Consider the following 16,634-nt stretch of genomic DNA (forward strand, 5'->3'; position numbering starts at 1 on the left):
AGATAGTTAAACAGTACAGTTATGTTACAAAATAGACTTCCTTTGTGCTAACACTGTTTGCATCCTAGCTGATATGCTGTTAACCAAAGTTTGTTAAAATGTAAGATATAGGCAACAAATTGGGACTGGTGTTGTTATAGTTATGCACATGTCCAGTATGCATATAGTGGAATTCACTGTACCCCTCTGCCTGGAAACAATGAGGCAGGGAGGAGATGAGGGGGAAGAGTTCCCCCCAGCATGGAACAGAGCCTTGCCTGCCCTGGGGAGAGAAGAGTGAGGGGAAGAGTCCTCCTCTGGGGCTCAACAGCATCCCATAGAGCCCCCCCTCCACCCCCACCCCCCCTCAGCAATGGGTGAGAAGGAGGGGGAAGAGTCCCTCCTGGGGCCAGGCAGCCTCATAGAGCCCCCCTCCTCACCCCACTGCAGAGGAGGGTGGAAGAAGGAAAAGAGTTCCCCCCCACCACCACCACTAAACAGAGACCCTCTCCCAGCCCCACAGTGGTGGGGGAGAGAGAGGAGGGGAAAGAATTTCCCTCTGGGGCCAGGCACCTCTGTGTGCCTGGATTGCTCCCAGCTGTCAGGGAGCCACTGGGGCGGGCCTGCTGGAGCCTGGCCACCCCCACCCTTGTCAGCTCAGCTTTCCTGTGGAAGGGACGGCTGTTTTAGTGCCCCGAGCTGCTGGCTTGAGCCACTGCAGGCATGTGCCAAATGTCTGTCCACTTGCAAACAAGTTCACTCTCTGCAGGTTGGACTAACATGCAAAGACTGAATCAATTCAGGCTCAGGCTTTTTGAATGTCTGTCCCTCTTCTTGGAGAGAAAGATTCATTGTGCCCTGCCCCATCTGTGCACACCTACTCACAGAGCAGTCACAGCAAACATTTTGCCTGCTCCAGAAACATGCAGAAATAGTCAAGGCTTGTTTTCCCAGCAGATAGCATGAGTTGGGATGCTTTTCACATGTGAAATATCCTGGCTATAGTCCTAAATGCATACGTAGGAAGCAGACACAAAGGACAACTACTTTTTTTTTCTCATTTTCATGTAGAAAGAAAGCTTGAAAAACGTGCCTCCTCCACCAAAAAAAGAGGTGTTGCTCCCTTCCTCCCCAGCTTGTTTTTGACTTCAGAGTATCTGTTCTTCTCTTTCTTTCTGGAGGATTCATGGGATGGCTAGAGAATGGCAATTGCACTTTCTCAGCCCTCAGTTGCAGGATTGGGGTCATTGAGCTTTTCACAAAGACCCACTTTTCTCTAAAGTCTTTCTCAGACTCTTATATAAATAAGCATTACCAAAAGCAAACAAAAAACAAAAGATAAGATAGATTTATAGGATTTTAAAGGGAAGACCTCTTTCGCAGCAAACTGAACAGGTGAAAATATTTAAAAATGCTGCAGTTCTGCGGGAATCTGAATGTATATTGCTTTAAACTATAGTGAAATAATGCAAAAGCAGTAATATTAAATTCCATCTAAGCAATTGATAAAGGCTTTTTTTACAGAATTATATTTTTAGGTATTAAAGGCTCCTGTTAAATACTGATATTAACTTGTGTATTCAGATTCTTTTTAAAATGTGATACTTTAAAAAAAAACTGACCCATGCCCCCTGCTGGAGAAGAGAAGTCTTACTTTTTCAAATCATTCTTCCTTTTTCCTCTTTGGATTAACTGGTTTTTTTGGTATTGTGTTTTTGTTAGACTGCAGCTGAGCACATATTCTCATACAAATAATTGACAGGCAGTGGTAGAAACTCAGTATGTTATACATGCTTTTTATATTGATACATTTCTGTGGGATGTTTCAGTTTAGGAAAATTCTGCATTAACTCCTCTGGGCTGGAATGTTGTACAGAATTAATTTATTAGATTTCCTGTATTTCTGGTCTGTTTGCATGTATAGGTTTTTCTCCTGAACACCCATTGTCACAGAATCTTAGCATGTAAAAATATTTTAATTAAAACGGTATCTTTCATTCTCTTCAACTATAGCAGACAACATGAAACACCCCTTGATGGCAACTTGATAAGCCAAGAAATGATGTTGAAGCGTCAAGAAGAGGAAATGGTGCAGCTACAAGCTAGAATGGCACTTAGGCAGTCTCGACCTAGCCTCTATCCAGGAGATCCAGTTAGGTCATCAGTGCTTGACATTAGTAGAGATCCTCTGAGAGAGATTGCATTGGAAACAGCCATGACCCAAAGAAAACTAAGGGTAACTGTTTCTTAATTCATTGCAAAAGCAATGTGTCGATTTATTTTGAAGGCTGAAATCAACTTTATGGTGTTTAGGGTTTCAGAATCTTTCCCACTGATCAAGATTCTAAGTTGCCATACCCAAAAGAAATGTGAGGTGGCTGTTTTTATCATTGGAGAAACAGCTCTCATCAGACAAACCAGTCCACCTGTTGTGTTGAGGAGTCCATAGCTATGCATTCTAGTACAGTATCAAGAGAGGCATTTAGCTTAATGGGAGATGGTAAGCCAAAAAACAGATCCTTGGCTCTTAAATGTTAGAAGTGTAAGCTTCTTCACTGTCACGTGTTGTAATGTGTACATTCTTAGAATGTAGTTTTTTCTGGTGTTTGGTATCCATCTCTCACGTGGTCTCTAGGATGGATGCAAACATATTTCAACAGCGTCAGGCATCATTAAACAACCAAGGTGGGACAACTGTGTCTGGCTTTGAAACCAATCAGAGAATCAGCCATGCTAAAATCCCAATGAGAGCTTTCCCACCCCCCACTACAGTTCACACTGTATTATAATGAGAAATTCTTCTTTCCATTCAAACTCTTACAATGTTGCTCTGAGTAGAATGAAATTAGGACTGATGGGTTTCTGGTTCTAGTTTCTCTCATGGTTCTCAAACACTGCAGATTTGATTTAAATCAAATCAGTTTAAATCATTATTTAAATCCCTGGTCAGGAAGCCTTGATTTAAACATTGTTTTCTACAAAAAATGCATTCTTGTTGTTTGATATAACTTTCATTAAAATATTCCCAGATGATCTCTTTTATGGCCTGGCAAGCCTACTGCCATGATTGGTTTTCCCTTCTACCATACCATTCCCTTACCAAATCTCAAATCAATGGAGAGGCTATACTCTTGAAACTTATCCCTCAAGACTTCTAGAATATTCTGTTCAAAATGGTTCTCTCTTGTTTCTACTGCCCCTCCAGAGGCTGGAGAAGAGCAGGGGAATGAGCAGGGGGCTGGGGACCAGCGTGGGGGGGCCGGCAGCTATCACCCCTGGTGGGGCCTGGGACTCTGCAGACAGGGTAGTCCATGTGCTGTGGTGGGGGCTCTGCCCTGTGGGGGGCAGGGGACCATTGGCGATGCATAGGGGTTGCACGTGCACTCCCTAAGCATGGCGGTGCACCCCCTCAAAAAAGGTGCCACTGACACCGTCAGTGGTGCCTGTAGGCGGTTGCTGCTTGCCACCCCCACCCCCCAGGCTCAAATTTGCACCGCTTGTATTTGAGCTGCTGCAAGTGCACGTGTTTGCATGTGTGGACGCGCCCTGTGAGATTCCTTAAAAGGAGTAGGGAAGTAGCTTTATTCAAAATGTACAGCAATGAAGTAAATCAAACTCCTCTTCTAACATATCTTGATAAATTAATAGTTTCATAGACTTAAATTCACCTCACCTTTTAAACAGGTAAGTTAGCCTCATCAGTGGCACTTGGGGCCAATTTATGTATTTTTTTCATCCCACTCCCCCTGGGAAGGCAAGTAACTCTATGTAAGTAGTGCATAGGAGAGTGACCATCCGCTTTTGATCCACCATTCTAGTATATAGGGCATTTGCCCAGGAAATGTGATGCACGGTACTAGGGCGCTTGCCTCCAGAAGCATTTGAATATACCTTTCCCACTTCCCAGCATAGTGCCCTTACTACCAGCCATTGGTTAGGCATTGCCAAGAGCACCTTTCACTCCTCCTCTTGAACATAGCCCACTGGTAGCCAAGTGGACAAAATACTTTGGATCAAAAGGAAAGCCAAGGGGAGTAGTATAGTGCATTGACTTGGACACACTCCTCTAGAAGGAAAAGGACTCTGAGTTGTGGCCCATGCCCCAATGATGTTTCTGCATTTTGTAATTATTAGTCACTGGGTAAGCAATGGGTTAGTTTCTGCCCCACTTGGGCCAGGAGCAAAGGCAGGGGCCCCTAGTCTGTGTATAAGGCTGAGACTGAAATATTTTTGTGTGTTAGTTTTGAGCATTCAGTCTTTTAACCATGTCAATGAATGACAGATAGGCTGTGCCTAGCATCTGGCAATCCAAAGGCATGTTGCATGTGAGAGAAAATAAGATTTGTACAGTAGTAAAATATGTGAAAAATGTTATGCATCAGTTGTTGTTACAGCAGTCAGTGTGACATCTCTCACATGCTACCACAGTTGCATTCTTGCAACTAACTCGGTTTCTACAAATATTATAATCTTAAATCAGTATTGATTTTGGCTTTGCACTTTGCCCTTTAAGAGTTATTGCTTCTCAGTTTCCTGCTTCTGGTATACGAAGTGTTAATTCAGACTTTTATGCTTTGCAGAATTTCTTTGGGCCTGAGTTTGTAACAGTGACCATTGAGCCATTCATCTCCTTGGATCTACCAAAGTCAATCTTGGTAAGAAACATTTATTTAGGAGTCAGTTACAGTAGAAAGGTATTAAACTGTCAATACACTTGCATGGCAAATGCAAATTTTATGGGTTCTTTTCTTCAGACTAAGAAAGGGAAAAATGAGGATAATCGACAGAAAGTAAATGTAATGCTTCTAAGTGGACAGAAGCTGGAGCTGACCTGTGATACCAAGACCATATGTAAAGATGTCTTTGATATGGTTGTAGCCCATATTGGTTTAGTGGAACATCACTTGTTTGGCTTGGCTACCTTAAAAGGTAAGATCAATATCTTAATTTAGTTGATGTAGTGTAAAATTACTAGAATTCAATATATACATGTAGTAGAGGACAGATAAAGGAAAAGTTATGATGAATAGAACACCAGACTAGTCATTTATGATTAATCCTCTTTGGGTCCCCTTCTGCTGCCCTCACTCATGCCCTTCCTCACATCTATTAGTATATTATCTTGTTCTGTGAATGATCCCATTTGCTCAAATGAGCAAAGTGCTGTGCAAAATGAGCGACAGAAGCAACTTCTGAGTGGCCTGGTATCTTTGGGTGCCTGTACACGAATGCGAAGGCTGCTCCAACACACTGTAATTACAGTGCATTGGAGCAGACTCAGTTAAACAAGCCTGCTGAAGCATGGTTATTACTGTGCTCCAGCAGATTCCCATGTCTCATGCATCAGTGTCCCCACACTTCAAAATGGTGGTGGGGGCGCTTGTACTAAAGCTCGTTGAATGAGTTTTAGTGCAAGCGCTTCCATTGCCATTTTGAAGCATGGGGACACTGATACATGAGACGCTGCAGCTCTTTAATTAGAGCAGCTCTCAGAGCCACTCTAATTAAAATGTTGCCTCCCTCCCCCACCCCCAGAGCACATGTAAAAGTGCCCCTTGTTAGTCTGCATTTTCTTTGCTTCTCAGCTTGTTTGTTACTTATAGTTTCTATTCAACACCGTTCTCAGCCCCTTTCCACTACTTGGGTCTGGTCCTAATTGCTTTGTTAGAGTTCTGTTCTGCTAACCTTACTCTGACTCAACAGAACTTTACTATACAGATAGTCTGGCTAGGATCATTAGAACTACTGGTGTGGAAAGGTAAAAATATCTATAGAAGGGAGGCAGCACTGAGCCTTAGCAATTCTATATTACATTTGGTCAGGAATTGCCCAAATGAGTCATTCTTTAGTTTAAAATGTCAATTTGTCAAACTTGGTTCGATTTGTTTGACAGCAAGTTTCTTACCCACTTGCCTATCCCTCTGGCAAGCTGCCATGGAAACAGGAGCCTGGGAGCCTTGGCTAAGATGGGATTTCTGATGCTTCCAGGCACTCCAGTTCATGCTCCGGGCAGTTTAGGGAAGCTTACACTGTTTTGCAGAAATGTAATTAAAATAGCCTTCCTGTTCCTTTTTTTTTTTCTGAACAAAATTGGATAATTTCCTATGCCGTAGAACATTTTACACTGTTGAGATTTTTTTTTTTCTCAATGCAGAACACGTTTTTTGAAAAATACCAGAATTTCCTGTGGAATGATAATTCTTCCCTGCCCTATTCAGTTTGTTAAATCTTTTACTTAATCTAGTCTCTGTGATCTATTTCAGCTGTAGGGAGCAAACCAAAACTTTTACAGTGCCTAACTGGTGGGTACATTAGGTTTTGTGAATAACAGGAATAAATGACCACTCCATTAAGACCACTTAACATACCATGTTTTCTCACATAGAACACACCCTAGAATAAAATACTCGCTGTGTTTTTTAAAGTCAGAATGAAGAAGAAAAATCTTTCTTTGTAGTAAGTAACTGAGTAACAGCAGCTAGGGAGTCAAGGCTACTTATTGTTCTGCTCCCTGTAGCTAGGGATAGACATTACACATAAACTGGTTTAAGTGATCAGAAAGTGGTTTAAACCTGTAACAAAACATAAATTCAGTGCACATAAAGCAGTTTCAAAACGTCTGAAACTGGTTTAAGATAAATGTGGTTGAGTGTAGTATCAGACTCAACTGATTTCTTGTGCAGGGACCAGGACTCCCCCACCGTGTTTCAGGACGGACTCGATGGGAACGCCTCAAGACCTTAGGTTGAGGAGGACTGGGTTAGAGTGCTTCTGGAGGGGCTGGACATGTTCAAGTCAGCAGGTCCAGATGCTCTCCACCCCAGGGTGTTGAGGGAGCTAGCAGGTGTTATTGCTGGGCCCTTGGCATGGCTTTACGAGCGCTCGTGGTGCTCGGGCCAGGTGCCAGATGATTGGAAGATAGCCAATGTGGTCCCCATCTTTAAGAAAGGGAGGAGGGAGGACCCAGGCAACTATAGGTCCATCAGTCTTACCTCAATCCTGGGGAAACTCTTTGAGAAGATCATCAAGGAGCACATCTGTGATGGGCCGGCATTGGGGATGATGCTCAGGGGCAACCAGCACGGTTTCATTAGGGGCAGGTCATGTCAAACCAACCTGATTGCCTCTTACGATCAGGTCACAAAAACATTGGATGCAGGTGTTGCCGTGGATGTAGTCTTTCTGGACTTGCAAGGCCTTTGACACTGTCTCCCACCCTGTCCTCATTAAAAAACTAGGCAACTGTGGCATCGATGCCTACACAGTCAGATGGATTGCTAATTGGCTGAAGGGTTGTACTCAGAGGGTGATGGTGGACGGGTCATATTCGACCTGGGGGGAAGTGGGCAGCGGCAGATGGGAAACTCCCTTCTTGAGAGCACGGAAGCAGAAAGGGATCTTGGAGTCATCATTGACTCCAAGATGAACATGGGCCAACAATGCGAGGTCACGGTCGGCAGGGCTAACGACCCTATCTTGCATCCATAGGTGCATCTCAAGTAGGGCCAAGGAGGTGATCCTCCTCCTCTACGCGACACTGGTCAGGCCACATCTGGAGTACTGTATCCAGTTCTGGGCACCCCACTTCAAGAGGGATGTGGACAACATTGAGAGGGTCCAGAGGAGGGCCACCCGCATGATCCGGGGACAGCAGGGCAGACCCTACAATGAGAGGCTACAGGACCTGAACCTGTTCAGCCTTCACAAGAGAAGGCTGAGGGGGGACCTTGTGACCATCTATAAACTTACTAGAGGGGACCAGAAGGGTTTGAGGGAGACCTTGTTTCCCCTAGCGCCCCCCGGGATAACAAGGAATAACAGCCACAAGTTGTTGGAGAGTAGGTTCAGATTAGACATCCGTAGGAACTACTTCACAGTTAGGGCGGCTAGGATCTGGAACCAACTTCCAAGGGAAGTGGTGCTGGCTCCTACCCTGGGGGTCTTTAAGAAGCAGCTCAATGTCTACCTGGCTGGGGTCACTTGAGCCCAGTTTCCCTTCTGCCCAGGCAGGGGTGCGGACTTGAAGATCTACAAGGTCCCTTCCGACCCTACTTCTATGATTCTATGATTTGGCTCAAACCAGTTTATGCACTTCATAGATTCATAGATATTAGGGTTGGAAGGGACCTCAACACATCATTGAGTCTGACCCCCTGCCCCAGGCAGGAAAGAGCACCTTAGCCAAGGCTCCCAGGCTCCTGTTTCCATGGCAGCTTGCCAGAGGGATGGGCACAGGTGCTTGTGCAGTCTCCTCTTAATGACCCCCAAGGTAGTGAAGAGCACCACCTCTCTTGGAAGCCCATTCCAGATTCTGGCAACCCTTACCGTAAAGAAGTTCCTCCTGATGTCTAACCTGAATCTGTCAGTTTGTGCCCATTATTTCTAGTTACTCCGAGGGGTGCCCTGGTAAACAGAGTATCTCCTATCCCTGGCTGTCCCCCACGATGAATTTGTAGACAGCCACAAGATCCCCACTCAGCCTTCTCCTGTGGAGAAGCCCATGCCCGCTACAGGGCCGGGAAGTCCGGGTGAGGGTGATCCCCTGCCCTCCATTAATGCTGACTTCGTGAAGGAACATCTTGAGAAGCTGGATACCTTCAAGTCAGCCGGCCCTGACAGTCTTCACCCCAGGGTACTCAAGGAGCTGGCGAGCATCATAGCCCGGCCTCTAGCACGGATCTTTGAAAACTCTTGGCACTCTGGTGTAGTGCCTGAAGACTGGAAGGGCAATGTGGTGCCTATCTTCAAGAAAGGGAGGAAAGTGGATCCGGCTAACTATAGGCCCATTAGCCTGACTTCTATCCCGGGGAAGATCTTAGAAAAGTTTATTAAAGAGGCCATCCTTAATGGACTGGCCGACGCCAACATCTTAAGGGATAGCCAGCACGGGTTTGTTGCAGGTAGGTCTTGCTTGACCAATCTCATTTCCTTCTACGACCAGGTGACCTATCACCTGGACAAGGGAGATGAGATTGATGTCATATATCTTGACTTCAAAAAAGCCTTCGATCTGGTGTCCCATGATCGTCTCTTGGAGAAACTGGCCAATTGTCGCCTTGGGTACTCCACGATCCACTGGCTGGAAAATTGGCTCTGGGGTCGGACCCAGAGGGTAGTAATTGATGGAAGTCACTCATCGTGGTGTCCGGTGACCAGTGGGGTCCCCCAGGGCTCTGTCCTTGGACCCATACTGTTCAACATCTTCATTAATGATGTGGACACTGGAGTCAGAAGTGGACTGGCCAAGTTCGCAGATGATACCAAACTTTGGGGCAAAGCATCCACACCAGAAGATAGGCGGATGATCCAGGCTGACCTGGACAGGCTCAGCAAGTGGGTGGACAAGAATCTGATGGTGTTCAACGCCGATAAATGCAAGGTTCTCCACCTTGGGGGAAAAAAAACCTGCAGCATCCTTGTAGGCTCGGCAGTGCTATGCTGGCTAGCACTATGGAAGAAAGAGACTTGGGGGTCATCATTGACCACAAGATGAACATGAGCCTGCAATGCGATGCTGCGGCTAGTAAAGCGACCAAAACGCTGGCTTGCATCCATAGATGCTTCTCAAGCAAATCCCGGGACGTCGTTCTCCCCCTGTACTCGGCCTTAGTGAGGCCGCAGCTGGAGTACTGCGTCCAGTTTTGGGCTCCACAATTCAAAAAGGATGTGGAAAAGCTTGAGAGAGTCCAGAGAAGAGCCACGCGCATGATCAGAGGTCAGGGAAGCAGACGCTACGATGACAGGCTGAGAGCCCTGGGGCTCTTTAGCCTGGAAAAGTGCAGGCTCAGGGGTGATCTGCTGGCCACCTATAAGTTTATCAGGGGTGACCACCAGTATCTGGGGGAACGTTTGTTCACCAGAGCGCCCCAAGGGATGACGAGGTCAAATGGTCACAAACTACTACAAGATCGTTTCAGGGTGGACATAAGGAAGAATTTCTTTACTGTCCGAGCCCCCAAGGTCTGGAACAGCCTGCCACCGGAGGTTGTTCAAGCGCCTTCATTGAACACCTTCAAGATGAAACTGGATGCTTATCTTGCTGGGATCCTATGACCCCAGCTGACTTCCTGCCCTTTGGGCGGGGGCTGGACTCGATGATCTTCCGAGGTCCCTTGCAGCCCTAATGTCTATGAAATCTATGAAGAGATTCAGGTCCCTCAATCTCTCCTCATAGGGCCTTACCTGCAGGCCCCTAAACATATGAATGGCCCTCTTCTGGACCCTCTCAAGGTTGTCCACATCCTTCTTGAAGTGCAGCACCCAAAACTGGACACAGTACTCCAGCTGCAGCCTCACCAGTGCCACATAAAGGGGACGTATCACTTCCCTGGACCTGTTTGTGATGCACCTGCTAATGCACGATAAAGTGTGGTTATCATGCATCTGGGACAATGTCTGTCCCAGACCCCTTCCTAGTTTAAGTTAAACCAGAGTCCCCCAGCATCCCAGCTGCTTTGCAGCCATGGGCTGGGCTGTGCTGTCTGCTTCAGAGAGCAGGGCTGGCTGCATCCCTCTGCTCCCTACCCAGAGCTCCGGGGAGACTGCAGGCACAGCAGGGTCTGCCTGGCTTACCACACTGCTTGCTGCTCAAGCTGGGATTTCCCCATTCATTCCTCCCTCCCATCTCCCACAGCACAGACCCCAGCCCCATGGATCCTAGCCATGTGGTATGCTAACTAATGCTGAGAGGTGTCTGTGTGTGTGTGCATCTAATTTCACTGGGACAGGCAAACAGAACAGTGTCTGCTTAGTGCTTTTTGGAGCTAATCAACAGGTCAGCTGGTAATGTCCCTGTGTTCCTTCCTTGAAAAAATCTGTTTAAGAAGAGTTTGAGCTAATGAGAGAGGCTTTTATTTTGTTGATGGGCTGATAAACAGTGTGCTATCAGCCTCCTGCTGGTTTGCGAACCTGTCAAGTTTCCAGACAGTATGAAGAAGCAGGGAAAGTGCGATTGAGAAGCGCAGCATCATCAACACACGCATACACTACACACCCCACCCCCTTTTGCCTCAGAGTGCTAGCTAGGAGTTGGGATCTTGCAACACTCCCGCCACTTGAGCAGTGAGTGGGGAAAAGCCTGGGACAGTGCAAGCCGCGGTGGGGGTGTACACCCCTCCCTAATCAGAGTATCCTGCCGGGGCCTGGCCATGCCCCCCCCCCCCCCCCCCCCCCCCCCCCCCCCCAGCGCACCACAGTGGAAGGGAAGGGAGGGCTGCTTTAGCACCCCATGGCTTCTAGCCTGAGCCACTACAGGCATGTGCCAGCATTTCTTGAGTCCAGAGGGAATGTCTGTACTGTTGAAAACTGGTTCAACCTAGGAAGGTTAGACTAACCTGCAAAGATTGAATCAATTTAGGCTCAGGCTTTTTGAATGTGTGTCCCTAGCTTGTGAGTCTTGTGCAAATTTTACTTTCTCTTTTCCCTGATAGAAACTGTTCTTACCATATTTCTTGCATGTAATACACACGGTAATTTTCACCCCAGCAGCTGCTTGTGGGGATGGGGAGAACTGGTGTACGTGAGAAAACATGGTATTTCATGTGGGCCACCACCAAGCAGTCATCATGAAAATGAGTACTTTGTTTCCACAGATCTCATGTGGGTCTTAAATGGTGAAAGATTCTTTTACTTTACTGGACCATGTATTCAGTCTTCTGATAATGATATTCCCATATTTCATTATGTTGTGTGTTAGAAGTCTCTGTTAGCTGTCATAAAATAAATGAGAGATGTAGTTCATTTCAAAACGAATGATCCAGACCAAACCGGAAAAGGATAAGCCTAGCTTTAATTATGCACCTGGAGGAAATATCTGTTTTACCAGAAAGCTTCTGTCCCTGTGTTCTTGTAGACAATGAATTTTTCTTCATCGATCCTGACATAAAACTAAGTAAAGTGGCTCCTGAAGGTTGGAAAGATGAACCCAAGAAAAAGAGCAAAACTCCTGTCAACTTTACTTTGTTCTTCCGTGTTAAGTTTTTTGTGGATGATGTCAGTCTTATACAGTGAGTACATGGCCATTTATTTTTCTCTTCAGCCTCTTAATTAGGTCCACTCTCTACCTTGTAAGTTTCATTCTCAATTTCCCTGTGCACATTATTAGATGTAATTTGATTGTATAGAAAAGCTTGCTGAAAGGAGCAATATTGTGTGGTGTTTCTTACTAGGCACACTTTGACATGCCACCAGTATTATCTACAGCTAAGGAAAGATCTTCTGGAAGAGAAGATGCACTGTGATGATGAAACAGCCTTATTACTGGCGTCCTTGGCCCTACAGGCAGAGTATGGAGATTACCAGGCTGAGGTAGGATATGCCTTTTTCTATAGATGATAGCTGTTCAATTTCTGCAGTGTACTCTATGGTATGAATCAGTACTTTATTGCAGTCGGTTAGAGGTTCTATTGATCTGATGTTGCAGCGATTGTAATGCTCTTTGAAGTCTAATAGAGAGAGAAGAGATGTGTCTTCATACAGAGTTTTAAACTTCAGATCTGGATCAGTGTGTTGAACTGATCCTCCCTTCTATATTTTATTCTAATGTGCTAATTTGGGCATTCAATCGAAGTTGAATCAAACCCTATAAATCCCATTGGTATCAGTGTGAGTAAAATCAAGCCCATAGTAAAAGACCACATGGGAAACTTATTTCTGAATCTAGGTTCAGAATCTTGGTTTAAAGTCTATCTTTAAACTTGTATTTTGTGAGTTTTGCTTATATACTAACATGAAAAACATCTCACAAAAGTGCTTTGCTTTATAGGTACATGGCATGTCCTATTTTCGACTAGAACATTATTTACCAGCTAGAGTGATAGAGAAGCTAGATCTGTCCTACATCAGAGAAGAACTATCCAAGCTGCACAGCACTTACGTGGGAGCGCCTGAAAAAGAAACAGAGTTAGAATTTTTGAAGGTTAGTTATGATGCCTCTCAGAGATGGCTTCTTTCTTCACATGAGAATCACTATCGGAGACTATGAGTAATGAAAACAAATGGACTTGGAGTGGAAAACAAAGGGAATACATAAACTTCCAACATAGCTTTAGGAGACAAAAAGGTAAAGAAGAACTACTTAAAAAGTAAATTGCTTACACTGAGGAAAGGAAACTATTAAATTGATAGGAAAAGCCTTTAATTTTCTTCCTTCAGGTGTTTCACTGGCATAACTGGGTATATAACTAAAATATCATCACAAATTAAAACAAATTTTGATCCTTATAATATTATAACCAAAACTCTGGGTTTGTTTTTTCTCTCCTGTTCTAAAATTCTACTTTGAACAATAAAGGAATCCCAGTTTGTGATACCACAAAAAATCAGACCTGATTTTGGACCTGATGTCTTTTGAAACAGCTTCAGTAAAGAAGGGAATACTGAAAACATTTGAAAACTGCTTAACTCCATTGTTTTTTTTCCTTTTTTATTGCAGATAACCTTTAAGGTGCTATGTCAATAATATGCCGATTAGGCTGTGTTTGCTGATAAAAGAGAGAATTTAACCACCTACATATTCTGATATATTTCCAAAATGTTTTCCTTTCTAAATTAACTATTCAGATTGCTAGTATAGGGGCCCAATTTTCAGTTACTAAAATGGATAGGAATTTTGTCCTTAACTTCAATGGAAACAGTATTGTTGCCTTCATGCAGATACACTGAATAGTAAACAGTCTTAGAAAGTATTAATAAACCATTGGAATGATTATACCAATACATGGTTAGACAAATGACCATGGACAAGGCAAATATGCAGCATTGGAAAGTGTCACAAGGAACTGCAAATAGAAAACACAACAGCAAAATGTATTCTGTGTTTGGATTTTGAAAAAGGACTCTGGTAAGAGCCCTCAAGTCAGTTTTGGCCTATTGTAGGAAGCTGTCTGATCCTAGGAAGGATTAACCAAAAAAAAAGGTAATAGAAATTTCCAAGATGTTCACATTGCACTCAGAGCACACAAGAGAAGATTCTCAACCTTAATCTATTTACAGATCTTCAGAGGTTTGCCTCGTTTTCTCATTACTACATACATTATTTAAACCATGTAAGACACTTTCAGGTATTACAACCTCAAGCAGGCTGACAAAGTTTGATACTACTTCATTCTGAGTAGGTCAAAGTGGTAGTAACAAGTAAAAAATAAATATGGTTTAAGATGTGACCCATAACAATTTTTTTTAATGTTAATTTTAAATAGTTTATAATGGATTAATAGATTTAGAGGGTTTTTTAGTAAGCAGTTGACTGTTATGGAGTTCAGCAGGTCAATCGGTTGCTTATAACCATGGCCTATAATATTCTATAACACTTTCTACTGATATGTGCATTTGTTTGTAGTAAACGATACACTCATCTATAAAACAGCTATAAAAACTGAAATTTTATAGTATGGTAAATGGTACCATACTATAAAACAGTGCTTCTCAAAGTGGTGGTCCGCAGACCACTGGTTGCTGGTCCACAGCAAGTTGCCAGGAAAGAAATAAATATATTTTCAGAAGCATAACATTGATGTCATAGCGCCACAGTTCGTACGTTCCAACACTCTAGGTGACGTCATGTCGTGCGAGGTGAGGAAAGAGAAAGAAACAGCTGGTCGCTTATTTGTGTAGCGCTGTTACACGCAGTTGCTGCCACTGGTCCCTGGCCCACTGCAAAAAAAAATTGCCGGTCCACCACATCAGATAGTTTGAGAAGCACTGCTATAAAACATGACCATATGATATATCTTTAGCTGGCATTACCATTTTGGATTCTTCCAGTGTCATTAATCTGATATTCTCACATATGTACCATTATATTGTTTTATATAGATATGCCAGCGGCTGACAGAATATGGAGTCCATTTGCATCGTGTATTGCCTGAGAAGAAATCCCAAACTGGAATCTTACTGGGAGTGTGTTCCAAGGGAGTCATTATTTTTGAAGTTCACAATGGAGTCCGGACACCAGTTCTTCGTTTCCCCTGGAGAGAAACAAAGAAAATATCCTTTAGTGTATGTCTGTATATATAGTTTTCGGTCTTGTTTTAATTTTTTTGGCATTTGGCAAATTAGCATTTTCCAGTGTGATCTGTGAATACCTTTTAGTATGGCTGAAGTCCTCTTTCCAAGGAGTAAAACCACGGGCTTTGATGTTTTAAAGTGTTGTATTAGTACAGCCTGTAAACTGCAGAGGCACCAAACTCAGTATAAACAAAGGATGATGGATTTCTATCCCTTTCTTGCAGAATTGCTTGGCAATTTTTAAATTTACTGGTGTTAATTTAGCAACTGATAAACAAAAAAAAGCCTCCATCTCAAACTGCTTATCAGTGTGAAAACTATAAATTGCCTTTTCATTGCTTAGATTTTACCTAGAGTTGGTTAGCTCTAGTCAAGAACACTTAAAAGAAGGTGAAGAATAGGCCTCAAAAATTTGTTAACACTTTCATAACTAAATAATATATTGGGTATCTAGGGTCCATTGGTTTTCAGTAGCAGCTAGGTTTATAATTCCCTTTAGAGTTTTAAAATTCCCAGGCTCTAAGTACAGACTGTTTCTGTTAGTTTGTTAGTGACCCAACAGCAGGCAGTAGTAGAGGTTGACTGGGATATGTAATTGATTTTTTGCCCTGTTATTTCACTGGATAACATCAAAATTATTTTTGTTTGTCAAAATATTGAACAAACTTCATCCAGCAAATGTGATTTGCTTTAGCAAATTCAGCATATCTTGCTATCTGTGTGCACAGAAATGTTATGTTCATTTTAGGCTAAAAAAAATCACTATTCTCTATCTTTTTTCTCGCAGAAAAAGAAAATAACACTACAGAACACATCAGATGGTATAAAGCATGCTTTCCAAACTGACACTAGTAAGACTTGTCAGTATCTCCTGCACCTGTGCTCTTCCCAGCACAAGTTCCAGCTACAGATGAGAACCAGACAGAGCAACCAAGATATTCAGGATATTGGTAATGACTGGAGATGGTTGTATTATTATATGAACAAATTTTACAAAGTACTGTAACAATTTCACTGAAATGTGGATCATACCTCTGTAGAAGGTGACTGTTATAATATAGGGGTTCTCAACTTCTGGCCCATGGGCCAAATCCAGCCCATGGCACTATGTCATCTGGCCCACAGGGCTCTCCACAGTCCAGAAATTTGGCATAGGGGGAGAGGTGCTGTCAAATCTTGGGACCTATGGGGAGCCCTGGGTCCCATGCATTGGATCTCGCTCCTGATCCCAGCAGACAGGGCTGGGCAGGGACAGTGCTGGGCCACCAGGACTCAATCCCAGGACCCAGTTCAGCCCACAGATGGGCCCCATACCACTATCTATCCCACAGGGCCAAAAGGTTGAGCACGATGGTTCTAGTAGATTTTCTTTAGGTTAGCAGTTCTCTAAATGCTGTCTGAAAAGTTGCTTGGTCACCTGGTGCTTTGTCTTCTTTTTTCCAGCAGTCACATCTGTATAAAAGACAGCTGAAAATATTTTCCTTTTGCAACTTCTCCGTTTTACTTATTGATTCATGGCTGCTATAGAATGGAGTGCATTTGCAAATAAAAGAGGTGGTCCAATGCAATACAAACTGGAGAGGAAGCAATTCATGATACCAGCTATGAAAGCTGTGGAATATCTAATTTTTATGTTAAGTAAAACATGT

The 16,634-nt window shown here is 43.7% G+C and overlaps 1 protein-coding gene across 10 annotated transcripts in view; it reads left to right on the forward strand.

Annotated features, from left to right (window-relative positions):
- PTPN13 (protein tyrosine phosphatase non-receptor type 13) overlaps positions 1-16,634 on the forward strand; it is a 234,938-nt gene that overhangs the window by 159,464 nt on the left and 58,840 nt on the right. For all 10 annotated transcript variants that reach the window (XM_014600565.3, XM_019488152.2, XM_059722262.1 and 7 more), the window contains 8 exons: positions 1,993-2,215; positions 4,560-4,634; positions 4,734-4,908; positions 11,831-11,984; positions 12,147-12,285; positions 12,743-12,895; positions 14,794-14,976; positions 15,773-15,935. In XM_014600565.3, the coding sequence (XP_014456051.1) occupies positions 1,993-2,215; positions 4,560-4,634; positions 4,734-4,908; positions 11,831-11,984; positions 12,147-12,285; positions 12,743-12,895; positions 14,794-14,976; positions 15,773-15,935 (1,265 nt within the window). The remainder of the gene's footprint in view (positions 1-1,992; positions 2,216-4,559; positions 4,635-4,733; positions 4,909-11,830; positions 11,985-12,146; positions 12,286-12,742; positions 12,896-14,793; positions 14,977-15,772; positions 15,936-16,634) is intronic.

The sequence above is a fragment of the Alligator mississippiensis genome, chromosome 2 (genome assembly GCF_030867095.1).
Source record: "Alligator mississippiensis isolate rAllMis1 chromosome 2, rAllMis1, whole genome shotgun sequence".
NCBI classification, from domain to species: Eukaryota; Metazoa; Chordata; order Crocodylia; family Alligatoridae; genus Alligator; species Alligator mississippiensis.